General features: G+C 34.6%; 1 protein-coding gene across 3 annotated transcripts in view; it reads right to left on the bottom strand.

Moving 5' to 3' along the window:
• The window catches only part of LOC107566628 (TBC1 domain family member 20-like), a 34,122-nt gene that overhangs the window by 12,797 nt on the left and 3,763 nt on the right, over positions 1 to 17,562 (bottom strand). The window contains exons 2-7 of one of the 3 annotated variants that reach the window (XM_016252116.1): positions 15,977 to 16,162; positions 15,808 to 15,888; positions 13,410 to 13,596; positions 12,953 to 13,054; positions 7,548 to 7,689; positions 3,732 to 3,917 (exon numbers count right to left, since the gene is read on the bottom strand). In XM_016252116.1, the coding sequence (XP_016107602.1) occupies positions 3,873 to 3,917; positions 7,548 to 7,689; positions 12,953 to 13,054; positions 13,410 to 13,596; positions 15,808 to 15,888; positions 15,977 to 16,162 (743 nt within the window). In that variant the 3' untranslated portion in view covers positions 3,732 to 3,872. The remainder of the gene's footprint in view (positions 1 to 3,731; positions 3,918 to 7,547; positions 7,690 to 12,952; positions 13,055 to 13,409; positions 13,597 to 15,807; positions 15,889 to 15,976; positions 16,163 to 17,562) is intronic. The other 2 variants (XM_016252117.1, XM_016252118.1) reach the window with 2 other exon arrangements.

Genomic DNA, 17,562 nt, shown 5'->3' with positions numbered 1-17,562 from the left:
GATATATAGTTGCAATAACGAAAAATAGATACCACTGTGAAATATAAAGTCACAATTATGGGAAACATCTACATACAAACACCCTCGATCCACAAACTACACGGGTGCTTGAAATTCTCCTCTAGTATTTGATCTAATCAAATCCGCAACAGGCAGTGCTAACGAACGCTAAACGCAGAGATCAGAGCATCAGTCTCGGTGATAATATAATATTACTGCGTTTATGAAGTCAGATGCACACGGAGGCCAGGATGTTAGCCTGAGGGGGCGAGCAGGGGGTTTTAATGAAGAACGTTTAGGGGTCAAAGCCATTAGGGAGGACGTGCCACTCCTCATTACAGCACTCCACAGGGTCAAACAGAACAATAGAGATCAAGTTTACGGATCACGGCCTCAAGAGGGGATGCTCATTTCACTGACACACACACACACACGTATGTTCTTCGCTTTCAGTGAGGCCACAGATGCTGGTGGGGGAGGGGTTATGCAAAACAGGGTAGAGCTTTAATAACCCAGGGAGGAGGAGCTTCCTTATTGCAGGACTGATTTGCATAAGACAGGCAGACAGTCATTCTTGCACTTTCGGTCTATCTTTGTTGCTCTTTCGCTCTCATTGTAGTGTTAATGTCTTTGTAAGGGTCTCTCTCTCATTTCTGTCTCTCTCTCTTTCTCACTGCCCCTCGTTCTCAATTCCGTCACTTTCTTTTTCTCATTTCTGTCTCTCTCGCTCTTAATCTTCATAGACGACAGCAGATGAGGGGAGATCTTAAACAAGACAGATCTCTCCTCTGATGGCTTTTCAGCGCTGATGGACTCAAATTCAGTTCCCGCTGAATGCCGGAGGAATCGTTTCCCGCTGCCGTAAGAGATAAATCATTAAAGTGGCTTTACCTGCATCTGCAAATGCAATCTGCAGGCTGACAGCGAGTGTTTAGACACACAGGGGCGAAATGCAGACAGCTCCGGCTGAGTGTCTTTCACGTCACAACAGGGGTGCAACAGTCTAACCGTGTGCAGAGAAAGTGATATCATACTCAAAAGCTCCACCTGATGGACACAGGCAGAAACAAACACCCCACAAGATGACAGGTGTGTGTGTACAGTGCATTGCGAAAGTATTCATTCCCCTTCATTTTTTTTTTCACATTTTGTTATGTTGTGATAAACTTCTTTAAATTACTTTTTTCACCCCACATCAATCTACACTCCATACACCATACGGAAAAAGCAAAAACAGAATTGTCACAACTTCGTAAATTTATTAAAAATAAAAAACTGAAATAAATATATTGCATAAGTATTATATTTAGCTGAAGCACCTTTACAGTCTCAAGTATTTTTTGTTTGATGCAACAAGCTTTGCTCATTAGCATTTGGCAATTATCTGCCATTCTCCACCTCACCTCTTCACCTTTCAAGCTCTGTAAGTTTGGATGGGGGCAGATGCACATTTTCAGGTTTCTCCAGAAATATTTGATTGGGTTCAAGCTCAGGCTCTGTCTGGGCCACTCAAGGACATTCACAGAGTTGTCTATAAGCCTCTCTTGCTGTGTGCTTAGGGTCATTGTCCTGTCGGAAGGTAAACCTTCTGCCCAGTCTGAGGTTCTGAATGCACTGGACTGGGTTTTCATTAAGGCAATCTCAATATTTTGGTGCATTGAGCTTTTCTTCTACTCTGATGAGTCCCTCAGTCCCTGCCGCTGAAAAACAGCCTCTCAGCATGAGGCTGCTACCAGCACACTTTACTTTTGGGATGGTACTCTGCAGGTGATGAGCAGAGTTGGTTTCCTTCAAACATGATGCTTGGAATTGAAGTTCATCAGACCAGAGAATATTATTTCTCACAGTCTGAGAGTCCTTTAGGTGCTTTTTTGCCAATTATAAGTGTGTTTTCATGTGTCTTCACTGAGGAGAGGATTGAGGCTTGCCACACCGCCATAAAGCCCAAATCGATGGAGTGTTGCAGTGGTGTCTGTCCTTCTGTAGGTTTATGCTCCTGAGCTAAATTTCAACTGTCCCAGATACTTATGAATACTTATGCAATGAAATAATTTAATTTTTTTATTTTTAATAAATTTGCAAAAATTAAAGATGTTAAAAATGTCAAAAAAATTTGTTTTGCGCTACCATTATGGTGTATGGAGTGTAGACTGATGTGTGAAAAAAGTAATTTAAAGCAGTTTAGCATAAGGCAGCAACTTAAAATGTGAAAAAAATGAAGGGGTATGAATATTTTCGCAAGGCACTGTATGTGCATGTGTACACTGTATGCTACAGTATAACAGCACTGGAACTATATATTATATATATATACTACTTAGGGCTGAACGATTTGGAAAGGAAAAAAAACTCAAAATAAAACGCAATTTTTTTTAAAGATCTCCAGATTTGCTGAGCTTGTTTGAAGGGGGTGCAGAATTGGGCACAAATAAATAAATATAAAATAAGATAAGATAAAATCATATTGCGATTATATACTAATATAATACTACTACTACTACTGCTACTACTAATAATAGTAACAATATTATTATTATAAAAATATTAAATAAAATAAGATATTAATATTGTAATCATACTATAGAACTGTAAAATCAAAAGTATAATATATAGTATAGTATAATATAATATTAAAAAAAAATAAAAAAAATTGTATTTCATAAAAATACTACTATATCATATAATATATCATATTGTGATTATATACCAATGACTACACAAAAATTATAATAATGATTATTATTACTATTATTATCATTATTACTAATATTAAACATCAAACAAAATAAGAAATATATTACTATTGTAATACTATTGTACAGTTAAATAAAGAGTATAATATATAGAATATTCTGTAAAAATTCAAAACATTGATTTCATAAAATTAATAACATATCAAACAATAAAATAAAATATTTTACAAAAACAATAAAAAAATAGATTTTTGAGTATAATTGTAAAATTATACTTAAAAATATCAAGTATGTAATGCTTCTTTTCTTTTCTTTTTTACAGTACAGCTATAAAATAACAATACCAATATTATAGAAATGAATAGTCTTAATTTCTTAATTGTCAAACATTAAACCTTTTGGCAGAAAACAGGAGGAAGCTCTTAAAGCTCCTTTGTTGGCACAAAGTTTATAAACCCATCTCATTACAAATCTGGAATGGTTGGTGCATGTTGTGTTCCCAAATGCATGTTATAAGTGACCCAAAGTCACAATAGTCGCAGAGATGGAGTTTATGTGGAGCATTTACTGTGAAACTAATTGCTCTGAGATCCTAAAAACACCAGATCATGAGCTGCTCATGTGTAAATGAACACACTGCAGCACTTCACTCTGAAACATGCAGTGCATAATAAATTCATAATAAATGTTCCTGTGGCTCAGTGGTAGAGCATTGCGTTAGCAGCGCAAAAGGTCGTGGGTTCAATTCCCAGGGAACACAGATACTGGTAAAAAATGTATAGCTTGAATGCACTGTAAGTCACTTTGGATAAAAGCGTCTGCTAAATGCATAAATTATTATTAAATTATTATTATTATTAAATCACAGCCTTTGCAATTTGCCATATTGGTTATTTGTTGAAAATTCTAATAGTAGTATAAGGGCTGAACGATTAAGTAAGAAAGTTATAGGTACTTTAGAAGTATCTTATTTACTTATGCTTCACTGAAGAGGTAAAAACCTTTGTACAAGTGCGTGTGAGCAGATGTAAGTCTCACATGTTGTGTAGCTGCAGCGCTGCAGACTGGGTCAGCAGAGAGGGCGGGCAGCTGATGAACAGGCTCTGAGCTCGACCAATCAGCTCCTCGTACGGCAGATCCTGAGGCATCTGAGACAGCAGGTGATGAACGCTGGCCATATCACACTCGCTGCTCTTTACTTCCTTCTGTCTGTACAGACACAGTCTGACAAGAGAGACAGAGAGACACAGGTCTGTTAGTCTCGGCGTCAGACGGGCCGCCCACAGTCCGTTCACTGACCGTCTGATGCATACTGCACAAAAAAATTACAATTCAACCTGATTGACTGGATTTATGTAACTATATCAGTCCACTAGGACACAAAAGTCATGTTAAAAATGTTAAAATGACACTTCTGAGGAAGAGAAAGTCATTGAAGTAGACATTTTGTGAGGTTTATAATTAAAAAAAAAAAAATTAGGCCTATAATAAATTTGTATTCACTAGGTAGCATGTATACTAGATATCCATGAGCAGAACAATATATTTCACTGTTATATCACTGTTATAACAAGAAATCAAAGAAAACCTAAAGTGCTAAAGAAATTAGCCGAAACTTTGTGCTGAACCCCTATTTCTGCCTTATTTATTTGGTTTTTACAGTCTTCAAATTGTTTTTTTGTTTTTGTTTTAAGCATCAAAATGAGTCATTCTGTTCAATTTATACTTTAAATTGTATGTATATATATATATATATATTGTTTTTTTTTTTTTTTTTTTTTTTTAAAACAATATTTTTTAAAAAAAAAAAAAAAAAACAATATATATATATTGTTTTTTTTTTTTTTTTTTATTATACATTTTATTTTTACATTTATATTTAAATACAAAATATTTAAAGATACTATAAAATAACAAAAATAATACAAATGTAATTCTTAATCTTAATTCAATATATATTATCTGAAAACCAAGTCTATATATTTCTATAATATTATTGTTATATACTGTATATATTATATATTTAAACTTTGCTTCATATAACTATTATATTTTTAGGGTTAAGACAATTTAAATTTTTAATAATTATAAATGCAATTTAAAATTTGTGATTGTAAATTACTATAATATAGTAACTAAATTATAATACACAAAAAATATTAACTGTAAATTACATTTTGGAAAAAAAAACACAAGGGATCTGTATGTTGAACCCCATTTCTGCTAAATTTAATTGTTATATAATTCAGTTTAAATGAATTTAGTTTATTTTTTCTTGTTTTAAGCAAAAAAAAAAAAAAATGCCAATGGCAATCATAATTCAAGATGCATTTTCAAAGATAAGTCTGTAAAACATGTAAATGATTTCTTTGTAAACATCACATAGAAAAAAAATAACTATGGTTGGTCATGTTAGATGTTACTCATATGGTCTCGTCAGGTCTAAGTGGGTGATTCTTGGTCAGAATAAGATGCATCTTCAGAATCAGAATCAGAATGAGCTTTATTCTCCAACTGTGTGCAAACACACAAGGAATTTGTTGTGTTCTTAGGAGCTTTAGGAACTCTTGGTACAAACATACATACATATATGACATTGACAACAGAAAGAACATTTAAATAAGTAAGACTAAGGAACAAAAAAAAATTAAAATAATAATAATAATGCGGTATGCATCTGGAACAGAAGATTTATGTACAGATTTGTGCATTATTTACTGTATCTTTGACCAGAACTTATGCTTGGATGTGCAAGGCTTAGCAAAACTAAACCGTTTCCTTCACTTACAGTATAAGCAAACAGCAATGAGGCTGCCTGTAAGGTCTAACCATAAAATACACCAGAGTTCACAGATGTTCACTATGGATTAGATACTCTAGCATGGGTCTCTACTATCCATCCCAGCACAGGTCAAATAAGAGCAGTCCCGTTTCTGCTTCAGAGCCGAGCTGGGTCACGTCCAGCAGTGCGCGAGTGCACCGAAGCCCAGCACATCCCCTACCTAAGAAGCAGGATGAACTACATTTCCTGCTGGCTTTCTTATCCTGACTTCAAACGGCCGCTGGCCCCCTTTGCTTTCGCTGTTGTCTCTAGCAGGGGAGCGGCTCGTGGAGACAGAAGAAAGAGGCGCGTTTAAAAGATTCCAGCACAAACCTCTGGTGAATTCATTAGAGTTGTTTAATTAACTGTTCCCGTTACAACAAAGTGCCCTTGATTCTCGCATCAGACGAGGAGGGAGTGGAAAAATAAAGAAAATTCTTTGCCTCTCTTTGGAGCCACGTTTGTTGTTGTTGTGCGGATGAATTAGCTTTCGCCTAAATAAGTGAATTAACAAACACGGAGACAAAACATGGTAAACAACATCCTCTTTTAGATTACAAAAGCTTGTGTATAGTCTGAGGGGTTATACGACATGGAGCATTGCTCTGTACTCTCATTACTGCCTGCATTTTCAAACACTGTAATCACAGGAAAAGTATAAACTATTGTTCTCTGCAAAAGAGCGCTATTCATGAGGATAGAGACATTCTGTTAATGTTATATGTGTCAGATGGACACCCACAGCCTTTAATTAATTAATTAAAAAATAATTAATTAATTGTATTTAATTATTTTATAAGTTACCTGTTAAGAGATCAGATGTAAACAAGTAAATCAGCTCTGGCAATTTGATGAGAAGGTGTAATTTTACCAGTAAAGACCAATGCTGTTATTGTTAACTAAAACTAAAAATAATTTTCAGTAATTCAAATAAAGCTGAAACAAAATAAAATGTAAATATTAGATGAAAAAATTGAACTTAAATGAAAATTAGAAATGTTGCATTTGCAACTAAGTGAAATAAGTTGAAGTTGAAGTATTACAAGGACTAAAACGGAAATATAATAATCAAAATATAATAATATTAATAATAAATATTTAAATTTTAATAATAAATAGATGAAGAATAATGTAATGTATAATTATTATTATTATTTAATACGAAAACAAATGGAATCTGAATAGAAATATTTAAATAATAATCAATAATATCATTATTATTATTGATATTATCATTTACTGTAACGTTAAAAAAAACTTTAAATGAAATCAAATGAAATGTTGCCTTGGCATCTGTCTGTAATAAGTTGAAGAACAAAAATGACAAACTGAAATAAATATAAATGAATACTAAACTGAAATATAAAAAAAAAAAATAAACTATCAATCATATTATCATATTTATTATGTATTGTTAAATATAATAATAATAATATATTAGATGAAAAACTAACATAAAATTAGAAGTTGAAGTGGTAAAATTACTCAATAAATGAAATAAATGAATACTCAGTCTTGCGGTTTTTTTTAAATGTGATGCTCATCTTGACACTGTGCAGTTTTAAAAGAACCGTGCTTGGTGTGCCTTGCGCTTGTCTTTCTTTTGACTTGGAAGTCAATGTTGTCAAAGTGGACTAATGAAACTAAAGCGTTTCTCCAAATCCAGGCAGATGAAGAGAATGGCGCAGCATTTAAAGGTCATTTGCTATGACTCATGGAGTTTAGCAGTGTTTTGGTGCTGATGTGTGATGGTATCTTAACAGCAAGACGACGAAAAGCTGATGCTAGTGTGAACAGCAGATATGGTTTTATTATGGTTCAATTTAAATGTGAAAGTGGCTTTTTCAGCATGTTGTGGCAGGAGTGTTGTGTTTTAAGGGTGCCCAGTCAAGTTAAAAATAGTTTTAAAGACACTTCAGCCCTTCTCTCGCACAAACACTGAAAAGGTCATAACGCAGCACTGCCTCGACTTTCCTGAGAGGCTGGAGATGGAGCGACTAAAGTACAGATGGCAGAGAGACACTCCTCCTTACCACAGCGGCGAAGTAGATGGCCATGAGTGGGTGAGACGCCAGGAAGAAATCATAGAGCCGCAGAACATGCCGGAAATCTGACAGCACGTAACCGTACCATGTGATCAGCCAGCTCAGGGCGAAGATGGTGCCCACCTCAGACCTGCAACACAAAGACAATCGGTATTAAATCTCATTTGTTAACATTAGTAAATGCATTAGCCAACATGAACTAACAATGCGCAATGTGTTTTACAGCATTTATTAATCTATTAGTAATTTTATTAGTGATGTATTAATCTATTAGTAATTATATTTAATTTATTATCAATTTATTCATTAATCTATTAGTAATGCATACATTTATTAGTATTTTTATTTAATTTATTGATAATTAGTACATTAATATATTAGTAATTTTATTAGTAATAATTAATCTATTAGTAATTTTATTTAATTAATTAGCAGTTTATTCATCAAACTTAGCAATTTTATGATTACATTTTTCTTAAAGTTTTAGTAATTTTAGGTTACTTTTTGTCTATGCATATATGTTTTTTATAAATTTTTATTTCAGTTTTAGTTTTACTTATTTTAGTACATCAAGTTAAACAATGAAAATGAGAAAAGTTTGGCAAATAGTTGAAATAAAATAATTTAAAGTAAATGTTTTTTTATTTCAGTTATTTTATTTCAAGTAATGAATGTCAATTAGATTTTTTTTTAAGGTTCTAGTTAACTATAAAAATCCTGTTTCAGATCACATGCGTATATTTGAAAGTAACTCTTCAATCAGCCCCAGTAACTGAGGTTTGTGACCGTTACAGAAGCATAAATACTAGCATTAAGCATGTATAACATGGCGCCGCACTTGCGTGCGTCATGTAGAGTATGTATCCAGCATAAGTAAACACACTCAATGGCATCATAACCTTTGAAAGAGCCTATAATCTGTGAAATCGACATTCAAACAGAGAGAATTCTCCTGAAACTCCTCTAAAAACCCACTGAAGCATTTAGCATGTGCAAAACACAGGAACACATGTCTGACACTTTCATTAATCACCGTCACTGATGTCACTGATATTCCACGCGAGCAATTTAATGCTGTTGTAGGCCTTTTCTCCAACCTGTAAATGTGCTGCAAGGTCACGAGTACATGTAAGACAAGAGCAAAAACTCTTTGTATAAGGGCTGCATGAGATATTTAAATTAAATTGATACAGCGATATGGCCAGGGCCTAAAACTAATATTATGCCACACCTACCAATGGACTTGAAAAAATTTACTGCCATAGATTTTTTTTTTTTGTCAGCCATGAAACTGTATGTGCATTACTTCCTTAAAAAAAAAAAAACATCTAATTGTAGTTATTATTATAATTAATATATTATTATCATCATTTCATCAAATTATAAAAATTAAATCAAAGAAATATCACTATACTATTGAACTGCAAAGTATTTCATAATAATTTTTACATATTATTATTATATAACAACTGTAAAATTACAAGACTAATATTTATGTTTACTTTTTTTTGGCTTTCAAACATTTAAACCATAGAGCTTTTATTTTGGTGGAAAACCACAGAGAAACTTCTCTTTTGAAATGCTTCTCAATGCTTTTAGATGGAAATATTAGAATTGTGATTTTACTGTAAAATTAATTTTTATTACGCAATTCTTTATTTTACAACATTTTTATACAACTTATTTTAATATTTGTCTTTTTATAATAATCACAATAAAATAATAAATTATATAATAATAAATCATGACAATTATTTTTATTTTACGGTCATTGAATTGGTCAAAAACAGCAGGAATTTAGTTAATGAAAATCGGAAAGGAAAACTGAAAATAAAGTGGAAAGATATACATTAAATTTTGTAAATTTTATTGTAAATTTCTATTGTTTTTTTCACTGTTAAAATTAAACCCAAAAAAAAGAACAAAAATTTTTTTTTTCTAATGAATGAATGAATCTTCAGACAAAAAAATTACTTTAAAAAAATATATATATTTTTTTCCTATGCACATGCACTCCGCAACAAAATTACCACACTAACGCTAAAATTATTAATTCTTTGCAAATATAGCTATTCAAGTCATCTGTTGACCATTCTTGTATTTTTCAAATTGCAGAAAAACTAAATATCGCAATGTCAGTTTTTCCCAATATCGTGCAAAATTATTAAGAGCTCAGTAAATGCTTTTCTGTACAGAGCGACTGATGCCCAAACACAAACAGGAAAATAACATTTATTTTTTAGGCCGTTCCATCTGCCCATGGGCTTTTTAAAAGTTCTGGGGTTTTATTAACTTGTATGGAAAGATTGATAAAAGCAAAAGCACCTGAGTGAGCAACACCATTAAACCTGTGGACCAGGGCTGCGGCGAGACACACGCATGCAATATTGATGAAGAACCTCTTATTCTCTACATTTTAGATGAGTCGCCATTAAAAATAACCTGCTTTTACAAACGAGAGCCGGATGCAATGCAGAGCCACAGGTTTATGTGAATACTTGCACATACACACGCACGCAAGTCGACACACATTTTTGATGTCCCAAATGTGTTGGCTTGCCACACCAAACGATTTTCACATAAACAAGATGGTCGCATAGCAAGTAAGCATGCAACCTTAAGCATCAGGTTTTAACTTAGTTTATTCAAAACAAACAAAGAGACAAAGTCATAATTAGATGACGCTGTGACTGAGTGTGGAATCATGGGAGTTGTTGTCTTCATCCCCACAGCCAATGCAATCTGATGGGACTTGGGTAGAAATCATGTTCATGGACGAGCTAATGTATTAATGATTTATTAACGTCGAAAATCGAAATACAAAAATCGAAATCGAGGGGTTATGACGTCATTGGCAGGCGACACAATGACACTATAGACACGGTCCGTGTCACTAGTTAAAATTGCTTATTTCTCTGGATTTAGACATTCTTCGAAACATTTGGATTAATGTAAGTACACAAGTCAGCAAAATATATAACACTGTTCTAGTGGTTTTTAGATATTTTAATTAAAAAATCTTACATGGTCTGCCTTTAAGCCACATGTGGGCAATATGCAAGCTTTTTTAACCGTCTGACACAGGACGAATGATATCGAGGATCAGTATGTGAGTTTCAGCCCAGTGCTTACATTCATACGACCTTATTTCTATACCATCCACCAGCATTTTTATGCAAACCTCAATATTTTGTTTTCTGTGAGATTTAGCCATTTCTGCTGATGTAAATATGCATGTTATCTAGCTATTTTAGCTGAATGTAGGATTTATCGAAATTGCAAGAATGACTTAACAGTCTTGGAACCATCAGCTAAAATTAGAATGAATTTCATAAAAAAAATTAAAAAATGAACATTTTGTACTATACATCTGTGAGATTCTATAACACCGTGTGGCCTTCTGTACCCCGTTGTATCCATCAGCTTACACCACCATCACAAGACATGATTTATATAGCTGTTTTTTCCTTGACGGTCTCATTCCTTATCAAAATTGCAAGAATGACTTAACAGTCTTGGAACCATCAGCTAAAATTAGAATGAATTTCATAAAAAAAATTAAAAATGAACATTTTGTACTATACATCTGTGAGATTCTATAACACCGTGTGGCCTTCTGTACCCCGTTGTATCCATCAGCTTACACCACCATCACAAGACATGATTTATATAGCTGTTTTTTCCTTGACGGTCTCATTCCATTTGGGATTTATCTGCAAACATTTCCATGCAAATTATAAACATAATTACTATTATTTCTCATTTATTACAATAAAGCCTCAAAAAAACACTATAACAGTAACAAACAAAAAATAAATAAATATCTAAATTATATAATCAAAAATAAATAAATAAATAATATCAAAATGAAAAGATTACACCTTAAATTCCAGAGAACAGGCAAATCAATTGACTAAACAATATGCATATAGGTTTACTAATAAGTCTTAAAATTAACAAATTATTTAATTATTTACTACAGTGGAAAGAAAATTAAGCAAAATGTAATTAACCTTCCAAAAACTCAGTAATTCTGTCCATTAATTTAAATCAGATGTTTTCTATTTACTGAAAGTAATTATTTGTTGTAAATATTTTGGCGTATTTTTTTAAGAATATTAATAGCATTTTAATAATTAATTTTAAAATATATTATATATACAGTATATTTTAAGTTAAATTTTTTCATTTATTATACAGAAATATATTTTTGATTTATTATATATACCATTTTTTTGACACTTATTAATAATGCAGATGAAAAATAAAAACTTTAGAGTAAAAATGTTGGTCAGGGATGTAAAAATCAGGGAAGAACAAATCCTTCCTGTTGAGCCCTGTGACAGTGCCTTTGGTGAAGGACCACACACAAATCAGTCTCCCATGAGAATATTTAATAAAGCTCCTGTGTGTGTATGTGTGTGTATGTGTGTGTGTGTGTGTGTATGCGTGTGTCCTTGCAGGGAGATCAGTTTTGAACTGACAGAGGTGAAGTGAACCGTACATCCACTACACGCTGCTACTTCCCTTCTCTCATCTGTTTCAGTGTAAACAGCTACCATCTACTGGCAGCAAACGTACAGACATTCAAGATCCACATCACAGATTTCAGCAGCTTTTATAGTCACAGACAGTGTATAACAGTAGAAGATAAACCTGTTAACAGGCGACGCTATTTCATGACTCTGTCTAGTCATTTAAAGATGCCCTCTGCTGCTCTCTTCAGGACAGAGACGTTTATTAAAGGGGTCATATGACGTTGCTAAAAAGAACATTATGTTGTGTATTTGGTGTAATGCAATGTGTTTATGCAGTTTAAGGTTCAAAAAACACATTTTCCACATATTGTACATTATTGTTTCTCCTCTATGCCCTGCCTTTCTGAAACTCGTTGATTTTTACAAAGCTCATCGGTCTGAAAAGCGAGGTGCGCTCTGATTGGCCAGCTATCCAGTGCATTTTGATTGGCCGAATGCCTCAAGCGTGTGACGGAAATGTTACACCCCTTACCATACTGTGATGCCGTGTCCTGGTGCGATGAGACAACACCAATAAAACCCATTACAAACGAGGCATTTGTTGCACCCAGTGGGGACATAATCACTGATTATAATGACTTATACTGTCATTTTACGTGTTGTGTTGCATACCGTAAACATAAAGCCATGTCTGCATTTGTGATCGGAGGAACAACAAACAACAAGCGCTACTCTACACTGCTTAATACTCGCGTTTGAATCATCAGTTACTTACAACAGCTTCAAACATGCCTGAACCAATCAATTTAGAGCCAGAACTACCTTAGTGTTTAATCTCTGGAAAAACTGTAGTAGTCTAGAATATGCGCCTAATAATGTTGATCAATCATAGATAATCACTAGTCAGCAGTCTACCTTATCATAAAGTCATGTAACTCTCGGTCCACTTGCTCCAGAATGGGCATCAGGTAGTTCAGGATGTGCTTTGTGCTGTCCATGGTGGGGTCCATGAAATCCCTGCAGTTCCCAGCAGAATAAAACAGATAAGAATACTTGCCAACATCAGAGTAAAACAAAAAGAAGCAATTTTTGTAGCTCAGCAACTACAAGGTCATGGATTCGATTCCCAGGGAATGCAACTGATAAAAATGTCACTGTAATGTGAGTCACTGCGCTTGTCAAATGCAGAAATGTTAAAGTTGATGGTCATACACTATCAGTTTTTTATTTATAATCTTAGTTTTTTATTTATAATCTTAAAATATTAATTTGGGGGAAACGGTCATATGAAACTAAACTCTCTTTTGGTGCAAGAAGCAATGCATAACACTCAGAATTAGGTGGGGAAGAACATAAGTTCAGGTTAATTCACCTGAGATGATGATTGGACAGCTTCTCCATGATTCCGATGGTCATCCTCTCTCCCACCACCAGCAGGAAGGTCACCACGATGTCATGATAACCCTGGTAATAGTGCAGCTGAGGATTTCTCCTCAAAACATCCAGAATGATGTCGATCAGCTGCTCCTGGAGAACCTCTCGCTCGTCCACACGCATGCCTGAGAACAATTACATCACCATAAAAACAAACATATTACTTTAAAAAAAGCATGGCAGATGAAAATGAATTATTCCATTATAGTAGGACCAAACACACCCGGTAGACATTATGTGTAAAAATTGCCCTGATTATTGCAGCTTTAAAACTCAACGGTCCAAATATCACATGGGAAGATCAAGGTATTTGTGTTGGGATAGATGACACACAATCAATGCATTGTTCTGAATTCAGTGAGGGAATGTCCCGAAGGACACTGGAAAGAGTGGTGATTATACAAGCAAACATTTCTATCAAGAAGAACATTGAGATATTCTCAGTGAGGTCCAAAAATCTGAGACCACAGTGATTAATAAAAAAAAATCCAATTTAAACCTTGAAATATAGAACATTTTAGGATTTAAAGCAAAAAAAATGAATAATAAATAAAAATCTTAAGCATAGTATATCTCTAAAATCTTATATAACTGGTGGTTATATAAGCAAATATTTATATATCAAGAGGAATATCTGAATATTCGAAGGTCAAAAGGTCACAAGTTTACATTGAAAATCTGGAATTAAAAGTCTAATTTAACTCTGGAAATACAGAACATTTAAGGGTTAAAAACAATGCGAAACAAAGAAATACAACAAAATTCATTTAAAAAAAGATACTTTAATATCTTATTTTCCCTCCCTGTTCTAGACAACATTTGAAACTTTGTATTTTAGTACATCTTGTGTTGCTGCCTCCTTAAGATTAATTGATTTGTTGCATTACTAATTTTTAAGTTGGTTTGGATAAAAGCGCCTGCTAAATTAATAAATGTAAATGTATGCTGTAAATATTTCACTAACTCACTAATCAATAAATTAATCAAAAATGCATACTGATAATACAATCTGCCAAGGAAATTGGCTGACCTTTTTTTTTGTTTATTTATTTTAAAATTAAATTAAAACAATTCTGTGAAATCAAATTTTTAATATTTTAGATGTCAACTTCTACAGTATACGGTACATCAAGATTTACACAAAATTGATTAGAAATATTAATCACTAACTTGCATTCAAATTGTTATGTTCTACTGATAATATGATCTCAAGTTAAAATATTAGTGTTATCCAGGTTATTAAAATTAGAGCCAAAGCGATATATCGTTTAGCCGATATTATCGGCCGATATGAGCCTGTCGCCGATATATCGGTATCAGCGAATATGCCGCCGATATCAAAAAAATTTTTACAGAACATATAACGCAGATAAAATGCTTGAAATGGTGTAATTACTTAGTTTTTCAAGCAGAAAACTTAGTTTTTCTCTATTGTTTGCTACTGGCGACCTGGATGAAACGCTTTAAAGCTTATGTCTATGGAAAACCACTGAAACTTTGAACAGCCATATCTCTGTAAAGGCGCGGCGAATCCGCACCAAATTCGGGGGATCCCTTCAGCTCGAGGAACCCTGTCGAACGCAAATCGAGTGTACGTCTCTTTCAAATGAGACCACCCCCGCGTCGATAGCCCCTGGGTTCAGGAGTTGCGGGTGGTTAAATTGTGCATTCGCGAGACAGTGACACCAGCAAACACTTTCACTTCAGTAAGGAGGTCTCTTGTTCATAATAAAGTTTATTGTTAAATTGTTAAATGCCCTGCCTCCATTACGTATCTCTGTCACGTCATTATAAGTGTTTGATCACCACATTTGAGTGATCATTGCAAAAAATGTGTTTATGTATATATATTCTGTTTATGTATATACTGTATTCTATATATAGTACCAGTCAAATGTTTGGACACACGAATGGGAAAGTGTCCAAACTTTTGACTGGTACTGTACTATAATATACACAAAGAATATCGGCCGATATATCGATATCAGCCTTTTTTTACTCCCTAATATCGGTATCGACCCCAAAAAACCCATATCGGTCGGGCTCTAATTAAAATGTTATTGAAAAACAAAATGGAAGAAGCTATTGACTTATTTTAAACTTATTGTATTTATTTACTTTTAAAAATGTCATGCAATTTACAACGACATTTTTTTTTTTTTTTCGTCAATCAAATTTTTCACATTTTGGATGTCAAATTTTATGGCATACTGGACATTAACATTTATAAAGGCTGACAGTCCTGATTGGAAGTATGTCTCAAAACAGTCCAGAGTGACTGGATCAAATCATGTGATGGTGTGTCATGTTCTTTGACTCATTTATCAGATACTGACCTTTCGGGAAACGCCGCATTGATCTCCTGACATCAAGCACCACCTGTCTGTAGTCTTTGTGGTCTTCTCGGACATCTTTGGCTTTAAATGAGGGAAATAAGAAAAAGTTTTTTTTTTTTAAACACTGACGTTATTGTGGTACGTTCCACACGCCCAAACACATACTTACAGGGTTTGGCAGGTAGATTGTACACATTGATACTGAGGAGTGTGGGCCAAACTTTTCTTCTGATGCCATCCGTCAGCAAACCTCCTTCGCTCACAGCCGCCCACCGCAGGGTCTCGATGTCCACGGGGTCACTGTTCAGGGCCTGATGGATGTCCAGGAGCTTCTGTTTCTTCCAGGGCAACTGTTCTGCAGAAAAAGTACAAAATGTCTGAGGCAGGACGCAAAATTAACACTTGCAGCAAAGTAAATGCCCAATTGGCTGTGAACTTTCTTGGAAATTGAGCAATGTATAACCTATAAATCACGATGCAGGAATAAACATCGTAGCCAAAGCTTCATATACCGATATAATCATGCAGCTAAGCCACCAAAACTAAATATGAGGAACAAAATCATGATGACATACGATGAGCATCACAATAACCCAAATATAAGTTAAAGCAAATAATCTCTTGATTATCTGAATTATGAATTAAAGGGGTCATATGATGCTGCTAAAAAGAACATTATTTTGTATATTTGGTGTAATGAAATGTGTTTATGCGGTTTAAAGTTTAAAAAACACATTATTTTCCACATACTGTACATTATTGTTTCTCATCTATGCCCCGCCTTTCTGAAATGCGTAGATTTTTACAAAACTCATCGGTCTGAAAAAGCAAGGCGTGCGGTGATTGGCCAGCTATCCAGTGCGTTGTGATTGAACGAATATTTCAAGCGTGAGACGGAAATGTTACGCCCCTTACATACTGTTGATGCCGTGTCCCGGCCGGAGCGACGAGACAAAAACATTCAAATCCATTACAAACGAGGCATTTGTTGCATCCAGTGGGGACATAATTACTGATTATAATGACTTATACTGTGTTTTTACGCATTGCATCGCGCCGCGTAAACGTAAAACCCTGTCTGCATTTGTGATCCGAGAAATGACAAACAACAAGTGCTACTCTACACTGCTCAAAACTCGCGTTTGAATCATCAGTGGCAAATCCTTTAAATGAAAACGAACTTACAGACTATGAGTCAGAACAGCCGGCATTTTAGTCTAACATTACTCTCCCAGGATCAGTAAACAGTCCTCCATAAAATACACTCGACACATCTGGATATTTGGGTTAAACTGTTCTGGAACAGTGTTGTAAATACAACTGATTTGTAGTCGTGTCCTCTTTTGGAAGACCAAACAAAGTCGTTTCACTTTCACAACGAAAAATACAGTGGCCTAGCGTGAGGGGAAGCCCCGGCTTAGCATGCGCTGAGGCCGGGCTAGAGTGAGCTGAGGCGGCGGGGTCGAGAACGGCGCGCCCAGCGGATCCGACGAATGAGCGGCAACCACATGTGACGACCCCGGGCTGAACTCCGCTTCGTCCACGGTGAAAGTTGATGTGTTTCCTCAGCGACCAGCACGGATCAGCTCCAGGGACGACGAAGCGGATATCGTCCTCTTTTGGAAGACCAAACAAAGTAGTTTCGCTTTCACAACGAAACACACAGTGCCTTCACGACATGGCGGCAGCAACAATACTACAGCGAGAATAAAAGTTACGCCTTCTTTCTTTGCATGAACATTTGGGCGGCGTTAT

The sequence above is a fragment of the Sinocyclocheilus grahami genome, unplaced genomic scaffold (assembly GCF_001515645.1).
Source record: "Sinocyclocheilus grahami isolate Dianchi unplaced genomic scaffold, SAMN03320097.WGS_v1.1 scaffold1088.1, whole genome shotgun sequence".
Taxonomy (NCBI): domain Eukaryota; kingdom Metazoa; phylum Chordata; class Actinopteri; order Cypriniformes; family Cyprinidae; genus Sinocyclocheilus; species Sinocyclocheilus grahami.
Note: the sequence above shows the minus strand (reverse complement) of the source record. Positions and strands in the feature narration are given on the sequence as shown.